The 9,437-nt window shown below is 46.0% G+C and overlaps 1 protein-coding gene across 1 annotated transcript; it reads right to left on the reverse strand.

Annotated features, from left to right (window-relative positions):
* Nucleotides 1-5,264: 5,264 nt before the first annotated feature.
* LOC147238484 (uncharacterized) lies at nt 5,265-8,741 on the reverse strand. The gene is made up of 2 exons (XM_086197236.1): nt 7,918-8,741; nt 5,265-6,830 (listed from the first exon to the last, which is right to left on the reverse strand). Exons 1-2 carry the CDS (start codon nt 8,180-8,182, stop codon nt 5,686-5,688), a joined length of 1,410 nt encoding a protein of 469 aa, XP_086053362.1. The 5' UTR covers nt 8,183-8,741; the 3' UTR covers nt 5,265-5,685.
* Nucleotides 8,742-9,437: the final 696 nt, after the last annotated feature.

Here is a 9,437-nt window from a genome sequence, read left to right on the forward strand (position 1 = left end):
AAGTCACTTTATCTTTTCAAACCCGTGTCCACACAGAATTTCAAACTTGTCCCCGTTATTAAATGTAAAGACGACTCTAGACAAGTCAGTGTTGATCGACTCTCACCACAGCTGCCCGCCACCATTTTTATCAACAGGTGAGTGTTCACAGTCGCATATTCAAAATCTTGACCAATTTGAGTTCGTCATCCAGGTACAGGTTTGCCCTCTGAGCTTTCAAATGCAACACACAATCAATAGGAACTGAGTTCTGTTCAGACAAAGAACTCATTGTTCTGCTGAAGTGAACTCATGAACAGAACCTGAGTGAGAGTTTGCCTGAGATCAGCAAACCAGGGTCTCAGAGATGGCAGCAGGTAATTCTCCTCCTCCTGAGCCCCAGGAATCAGCAGCAGTCCCTCAGAGCCGACTAGTAGGAAAACAAAAGAACCTGAGGAACGGAGCAGAGGGGACACACATGTTGCAGTTTTAACCCTCGATGCTCGCTAGGGTCACTTCCTGTTTCTACAAGACCTCCTGCTTCAGAGCCAAATTGGGAAACATTCAAAATTCAGCTTCCTGTTCTTTTCACAATCCTGCTCTCCTAAATCAAGGACTGTTCATTCAATGGTAGAGCAGAGTGGAGCAGAGGAAGTGTGCTGGGCCCAGAACCCAGAGGTCGATGGATCAAAACCCTCCTCTGCTAAAAGAAAAGAACAAAAAAAAAAGCCCTTTTTTTTTTAGAGATGTGTTTCTGTTACAAAGGGGTGGAAAAGATTCCTGCAGAATCACCAACCATTGTGAGAGTTAACAATAGTCCACTTTCTGACTGAAGCAAAAGTAGACTTCAAAAGGTTTTTCTGATTCAACATAGAAGCTGAATTTCCATTTCTATACTGATTATCTGATAAGGTTTGTGGGGGGTGGAGCCTATCCCAGCTGACATTGGTCAAGGGGCGGGGTTCACCCTGGACAGGTCACCAGTCCATCACAGGACCAACACATAGAGACAGACAACCATTCACACTCACATTCATACCTACGGTCAATTTAGAGTATCAATCAGCCTCGTCCCCTCTTGATGTCTTTGGACTGTGGGAGGAAGCTGGAGTACCAGAGAGAACCCACACAGGAACAGGGAGAACATGGAGACTCACACAGCTGGGGCTCGAGTGCTAACTACTGCACCATTGTGTCACCATAAAATGCCACCAGTGTTTAGATGTTCTGTAAAATCAAGTACACATGAACATAGTTACCTCTTTGCAGGCCTGGTGGCGCAATGGATAACATGTCTGACTATGAATTTGAAGGTTCTAGGTTCAACTCCTGGCCATCTCATTTTAAACTTTACACTTAGAAGATGAAGTGTGAACTGTTGATGAAAGTCACTGAAATCCTCCCAGGTTTCCTCCTTGTCTGCTGTAAACATGAACACATGGATGATCCTGCTACCTCTCACATGTTAAGCTGGCACTTGACAGTGACAGCAGGAACACCAAAAAATCCCAGTGTGTCATCAACATTTCCTGTCAAATCAAAGATAGAAGCTGTTGAATTTCTGTATCAGAACAAGGAGAAAGGAGCCCCAATGAAAGAGTGATGATTCTTCATTCTGATGTTCTTCACTCCTACACAAGAGAGTGAAAGTGTGGGCTGGCTTGGAGCAACTGCCTGCTTCAGAATGGGACGAGCCTCAGGACTTTCCAGTGAGTGCTGCAAAGCTTTTCACTATCAATGGAATCACTGGGAAAAGAAACTCCTCCTGTCAGATGAAGGCCAAATCATTTTAGCTTCACTGTGTTGAGGGAGGTTTGTTCAGATGATTCTAGAAGAATGAATCAAAACATCATTGAACATTCAGAAAAAGTGGATGCTGAGTTTTATTGATGGTTTCAGGAATCAGCCTCTGGGAAAACTGGGTTTGTGGTGGCTCCAATCTTCAAAGCCTCTCCATCTGACAGTTTCTCCATCTTTTCATTCTGAACCATCAGCAAAGGCAGAGGCAGTGGTTCAAGATGTCCTCCCTCCAAAGGCAGTGGTTCAAGATGTCCTCCCTCCGAAGGCAGTGGTTCAAGATGTCCTCCCTCCGAAGGCAGTGGTTCAAGATGTCCTCCCTCCGAAGGCAGTGGTTCAAGATGTCCTCCCTCCAAAGGCAGTGGTTCAAGATGTCCTCCCTCCAAAGGCAGTGGTTCAAGATGTCCTCCCTCCAAAGGCAGTGGTTCAAGATGTCCTCCCTCCAAAGGCAGTGGTTCAAGATGTCCTCCCTCCAAAGGCAGTGGTTCAAGATGTCCTCCCTCCAAAGGCAGTGGGTGATGTTCTCAAGAGCCTCTCAGCAGATAAACCCCTCCCATTCTCATTCAGACAGATGCATCAAATAAAGGCAACAGGAAGATGTTTCCTCTTGCTGTTCAGAATCTGGGGTCACCAACAAAATGCTGGGTTTCCTCCAGAATGTGGATGAGTCCACTGCTGGGATTGGAGCTCTCATAGAGCAGTCACTTGACACATTTGGATTCTCATTTGATCAAATGACAGCATTTATTGCAGACAACACAAATGTGAATCATGGAATTCTCAATTCTGTCTTCACCCATGTTGTTAAGATGTTTCTGTGGCAGTTCCCAAAGAAGGAGAAAACGGACCAACAACATTAACGTTTGTTAATCAATGCACTTCTTTAATGTTTGTAGCGGCACCAGGATCTCCTGCTCATGCATCCCAGGTAAATCAATGGCATTGCTGCATGTAACCTTATTTAAACTCCTGAACCTCAGAATGTAGTTAAAGGTGTTTTACAAGGGGGCCTCACAGCTCTTCCTGAGTAATCAGACTAATTGGGGCCATTTCCACAACAAAGAGAGACTCACATATGATCAGGATTGTATGGAAGCACATGCCAAGAATATTTGTCTTTAGCTCCACGTAAACCTATATCACATGTATGCTTGACTTACAAGTATACATTTGTTCAAAGTATTATTCAAAGATAACATATAAGACAACAGAAAAACACTTAATATCAACCAACTTGAAAAAGAAACAGGTTGTGCACAACACAGTAAAGTGTTGAAGGAGGAATTGTTGCCTCGGCCCAGCCCAACTGTTCCTCTTGTAGGAACGGCCCCATGTGCCGCTATCTGATCCTGTCCCGCTACAACCTGCTAAGCCACACCTACCATACCATTGGTCTAGCGTACAAGTTTTTGTTGACCCTGTCTGTTACACAAGTGGCCTGTGAAAGGACCTTTTCCACTTTGAAATTTGTGAAGAACAGACTGAGCAGCTCCATGACCCAGGACCGCCTCGAGGCATTTTTGTTGATGTCAAATCAGATGGAGCCTTGACACTGACAGCATTATAGACAAGGTTGCAGTGTCCAGTATCCACTGGACACTGCAACCTGACACTGCAACCTGGCGGCGCATCAATCCTGATGCGCCGCCAGCTGACCTTCTAAGGCAGTGGTTTCAAAACTGTGGGTCCCACCACTCCAAACCCATACGTAAGTGGTTCACAGTAAATGGCCAGTTGCCATAATGATTTGTTGACACATGCATGCAAGTCGCAGCACTTTATTTTTTGGGTCCCAACCCACAAATCAGAGACATACCAGCGACAACATTGTGTAATTTAACTAAAATGTGCCACTGGCGCCTACTGACTTTTAAGGCAGTGTTTATTTTTTTATTTTGTTTTGTTTTCAAATCGTGGGTCCCATATTTGGATCACAGCAAGGTCCAGGTGCAATAATAAATACTTGAAGTTGTGCAAGTTGTGCGCTTTATTTTGTCTTATTTTGTGTTATTGAGGCTGTGATCGTGTGTTCTGTGTTGTTCTGTTTTATTGTTTAAAATCTCATTAAAGTTTGGGTGGTTTAGATTATTTTGTATTTTAGTTTACATACAAGAAACAGATCTGTATTGTTTTCTTCATTATTATTTGCATTTCTGTGGTTTTGTGGTGCCGCTGCAACCTAGTGACCTTTAAGGCAGGGGGCCAGGTGCAAGGATACATATCTGTGCAAGTTGTGCACTTTATTTTGTCTTATTTTGTGTGTTATTGAAGCTGTGATTGTGTGAATTACTGTTCTGTTTTATTGTTTCATATCTCACGAGAAATTGTGTGGTTTGCAGTTTTTTGTATTTTAATTTACATAAAAGAAACAACTAAAATGTGCCACTGCCACCTGCTGACTTTTTTAAGGCAGTGTTTTGTGTGATTTGGACCTGCCTTGTCTTTTTCATTTTCTATGTCAGTGTGTTTGAAGACTGTAAAGGGGAATACTGTTGAGTCAGTGATAACCTGACCACTGACCAATAACAATAGAGAAATTAATGAAGTAATTATTACACCTCTGTTTTCACATAGTAATGAGAATTTATTGCTAATTTTACTGCACAAAATAGTTGGTGGATCTGGCCAAAATTAGCCTGAAAAGTTTGACCACCTCTTGAGGTATGATAGTCTGTCAGACAGACGCCACCATTTCACGCTATTTTGGCAGTGGCGCGCTATGCGGCGCGTTCTGGTATTAATTCCTCCCAGTCAGATTTGGAGTCCCACCCCGGCTCTGCCCAACAGTAACACAGCTCTCATCCCACTCAGTCTCCAACTGTTGGCTTTCACACTTTTTTTGTTCCGCCCTTGTTGCTAAGTGGCCGGTGCCCCTGTAGTTACCTGTGGTTTTATGAATGTGTGAGTGACCTCCGCATGTAGACGGGTTGATCAGCTGATACCTGTGTAACTTCCTGGAATTCCTCCATCTTCTGAATCTCACTGACTCGTTCATACAGTTTATTTCCTGTTGTGTTTGAGGAACGATTCCATGAAAACAAGGACAGCTCGCAGCCTCCGAGCACCTGCTTTGTCTCTCAGTGAGGACCCTGAGGAGCTGGTGGAGGAATACGGAGTTATCAGGAGTTCTAAAGTGATGTTTTCATCAAAGATTGAATCGAGTGCTAAGTACACTCTCATCAATGAGTCAGATTTGTAATTGACTCGCCAAGATTCAATGCCTCTGTGAATGAGTTGAAAGCCTTTGCTCCTCATTCATTTCATTGTTAGATTCAATTGGCTTCTCTCAGAGTGTAAACGAGCCCACCCACTGCCTTAACCACTCCCTCAGCAGTGGATAAACAGACAAATAATGACAGTAACATACACATAACAAGTAGTAAAGCACATCAGTGGTGATTCAAGCAGAGCCTCTACATGTAAGCAAAAGCACTGAGAACTTTAAAAGTGTACAGAAAGTTTATTAAAAAACAAGTTTATGAGGACAGTTCAAAGGTGTGTGGACAGCTGATTACATTTTAATTCAGCTGTAAAAGAAGAAGAAGACCTTCACTGTGAAAATTCAGCCTACACCACAGCCCCCCCTCCTGGAGGGTCAGGGACCAACTTCTGTCCTGGCCCTGATACACCAGAGAGCCAACCGAGCTGTCACACAGCCACTGTGTATTTGTTAAAGCGGCGCCCAGCAGCACAGCGTCCTTTCTGAGCCAGAAGGATTTTCAGCAGCCGACATCTCTTCCTTACACCTCCCTCATGCTCTCTCTCACACACACACACACACACACACACACACACACCACTGACTCTACTGCAAATCCCTTCACATTGCTCTTTTAGTTCAGTTTTGGTTCACTGTTGTATTTTTTTGCCCTCAACATGCATCTCCCACTCTTTTATCGTGCTTAAGAGTTATGGTTTCTCCCCAGTGTGTGTTCTCATGTGTTTTTTCAGATTTCCCTTTTCTGACCACCTTTTGCCACAAACTGAGCAGGAGAATGGTTTCTCTCCAGTGTGCGTTCTCATGTGTCTAGTCAGTTGACCCTTTTCTGAGAATCCTTTGCCACAAACAGGGCAGGGGACTGGTTTCTCCCCAGTGTGTGTGCTCATGTGCGCTTTCAAAGATCCCTTGACTGAGAAGCTTTTGCCACAAAAGGAGCAGGGGAATGGTTTCTCCCCAGTGTGCGTTCTCATGTGGTTTTTAAGATATCCTTTTTCTGAAAACCTTGTGCCACAAACTGAACAGGGGAATGGTTTCTCCCCAGTGTGCGTTCTCATGTGTCTTTTCAGATGTCTTTTTTCTGTAAATCTTGTGCCACAAACGGAACATGGGAATGGTTTCTCCCCTGTGTGCGTTCTCATGTGTATATCTAAACTCCTTCTGTAACTAAAACCTTTACTGCATATTAAGCACCTAAAGGGATGCCCCTCCTCACTGACTTCTCTCTGAGATTCAGCAGGACCAAAGGTCATGTTCCTGGCGATCTCTGATTCTCTTTCAGTCTTCACTTTTTGCTCTTTTGAGCTGCAATGAGCTGCTTCCTGTCCTGGGCTTGATTTCTGAAGCAGATTCCTCTTTGAGCAGAAGTGTTCCCTTTGCTCGGAGGTGGCCGTGTTATCAGGTGTGACCCAATCATCCTGACTGACTTCAGTCTCAGCATCAGAAGAGTCTGACATCCGGTGGTCAGTCTCAAGTTGTACAAGTGGATCTGGACCTCCGTTGCTGGCTGGTTCTGGTTCTGGTTCTCCACACTCTTCTTCAGCAGCTTCTGTTTTCAGATGATGAATTTGGCTGCTGGTCAGAGACTCTTCTTTCAAGTTCTCCTCAGTTTGACTCTGATGAAGCTGTGGGAACTGAGGTTTCTCTTCTTCCTCTTCACTCTTCACAGGGACCAGAGTGAAGGGGAACGTGGTGATATCAGCCTCCTCCTGCCCTTGAAGCTGCCCTCCCTCCTCACTGGTCCAGAGCTCCTCTGACTCCTCTTTAATGTGTGGGGGCTCTTGGTCCTGCAGCTCAGGGGGAACCTCTTCTTTAATCACCAGCAGCTGCTCCACATCTGCAGGACACAAACAGCAACATCAGAAATCTCTTCATTTGACTCTGAAACAGTGGAGCAACAGACAGAAACAGAAATAAACTAAATGAAAAGAGACATCCTGCTACTGAGAACCAGTCAGCAAACTGGGAATAGAAACGCTGGCTTCAGATGCTTGCATCAACGTTGTGTCACCAAGGTCAAAGGTCATAGGTCAATTCAAAGGTGAATGCTTTTGTCCATTCATCATCATATCTGCTTGTCAAAATGTTAATTTCTATCATGTGATCCTGCAGGACGGGTATTCAACTACAATTTAAAGAGGCCTGGTGAGGGAAAATTTACTGAAGCAAAAGTTCAGAAGCTCTTATGTTGGCTTCCTCCCCTCTTGTGTCCCGCACCCCCACTTTTTTGCTCAGTGAGAGAATGTGAGCTCCAACTTGTCCTGACAGGATTTTAACCCTGGACCTGAATGGAGTCAGGGCCAGGCTCACACACGCGTGGAGGGGCTCATTAGTGAGCCTGGGACGATGTTGAGCTTTGATTACATTCATTGAGAAGAAACCTGCCAGCAGTGGTTATGTGGAGTCAAGCGTGACCAAAGACAAAGATACTGGCTGATGCTGTGTTCACACCAACCTGGATACAAATATTTCATGCATTGGGATTACAGGTCAATGTGGACAGGCAAATAAATTCAGATTCTCAATGGCGCGAACACGCAAATTGAAAATATTAATCTTATTGCGTGTCACTTCTTTTGGATGTTTTTCTACCATAAAAATACCAGAAAGTCGTAAAAATTCAGTGAACGGGCTGGAGGGCCTGAGCAAATGCCGGCAGAGACGCATTCCAAAAACCCGACGGCGCCATCTACATGTTGGTCAGGCAGCAGCCAAGATGGCGCTAAGCGTGTCCCGAGCCTGGTGAGGCTTAACGCCTCCAACAACACCGAATGGCCTTCAACTATTAAACAATTCTACGTTGTTCCACTCCGGCTCAGACGGTCGGAACAGTGACCCGGATTGTGGACACAGCTTGACCAGAGACACTTGTTAGCTAGCATTCCCGTGAGCGCCGCCTCCCGGTTCTCCTGGCGGGGACTCACCTGTTCTGTCCAGCGTAACTCGGTGCTTCAGCACGGCATCGAGCAGCAACCTCTGTCGGCGGATCTCCCGCTCGAACTCCGCCACGGTTTCCTCCAGCAGAGCCACGATCTGCTCCGCGGCCGCCGCCAGCCGCTCGGTCAGCAGCGCTCTCAGCCCCGGGACTCCAGCCGCTGAGTCTCCTTCTCCCAGCTGCAGCAGGAAGTCTTCAGCGGCGGCGAGGATCCGCTCCTGGACCGACACCCGCAGCAGCTGCGTGGCGCACATGTTGAGGCTCTACTGGCGCAAATCAACCTTCAGGAGAACAGAGATTTCTTCTTCTGCTTCTTCTTCAAAACAAGTTGAGTCCAAGCTGTTGACTCTGTGCTGCTCCAGACTCGCGAACGTTCGCTGAACTCGCTAACCTGGTAACAGCAGTAGTGATGTGGCCTCTTCCTTCTCCTTCTTCTTTGCTGTCTAACGGCAGCTTGAGTTGCATTGCTGCCTCCTGCTGGATCTTCACATCACTACTCCCACTACACTCACTGTTGCAGTCCTGTGGCTGTTAAAAACTCAAACACCCCCCCTCCTCCAGGATGGCTGCAACTGTCACCTTCCTAAGCCCCACTTCACGCAGCTGTTTGATCAGTACCTGCCTCTCCCGGATGTAACATCTACACGAAATAAGAACATGCTGCACCGTCTCTGGCACCTGAAGTGATGTGTCGAGTCGTCCAGGATTTGTTTATAAGCGCGTATTGATGACGTTTGAAGCCTCGCGAGCCGGCAGTGACCACGTGACTTCTTCAGGAACTGTTTCTCCGGCTTGTCGTGAGATTCTAAACATCCAAAGCAGTGAAACGCCGTGGTTTCCTCCCTCTGTTTCGCGCGTCCATTCCAGCTTCGTTTCTAGAGGTGAACCAGCACGGAAGAGGAGGTTTTCAGGGAACATCTGGAGTTGATTCCTCCTCATCAGCTCCACATTCATAAAACCACAGGGGCACCGGCAACTTAGCAACAAGGGCGGAACCAACAAGTGTGAAAGTCAACAACTGAGGTATCAATTCGTATGCAAGCAATCATACACAAACCTGGGGTCCGTTTCACAAAGCAGGTTTAGTGAAAACTCGGGGTCTACCAACCCTGAAATAAGGAAAACTTATTAGTTTTCCGTTTCACAAAGGGAGGTCACTCAAACCAGAGAAAGAGGGTTCACTCTAGCCTGTTTCACAGACAGCGGTAACTTAAACTCTCGGTCAGTTACCGCAGTAACAGACGCTATGAAACTCACCTGGTCGGGACCAGGTTTTTGTCAATGAACCTTGAGTTTCTCGCTGTCTCCGCCCACTTTCAGAGCCACTGTTAAACTTTGCATGTTTACCTAATAAGCAACGCTTGCTAATAAAAGAAATATCCTTGCAGCCTCTTGTGGCACATTTATTTGAACGGAGCCGTCACCCGTGATCATCCAGCTCGAGGCAGAAGGGGAGAGAGAGAGAGAGAGAGAGAGAGAACTTGGCACGTGCGTGCCCCCTACATGCAG

The sequence above is a fragment of the Aulostomus chinensis genome, chromosome 24 (assembly GCF_037954235.1).
Source record: "Aulostomus chinensis isolate RoL2024-O1b breed Wild chromosome 24, RoL_Achi_v1.0, whole genome shotgun sequence".
In the NCBI taxonomy this organism is placed as follows: domain Eukaryota; kingdom Metazoa; phylum Chordata; class Actinopteri; order Syngnathiformes; family Aulostomidae; genus Aulostomus; species Aulostomus chinensis.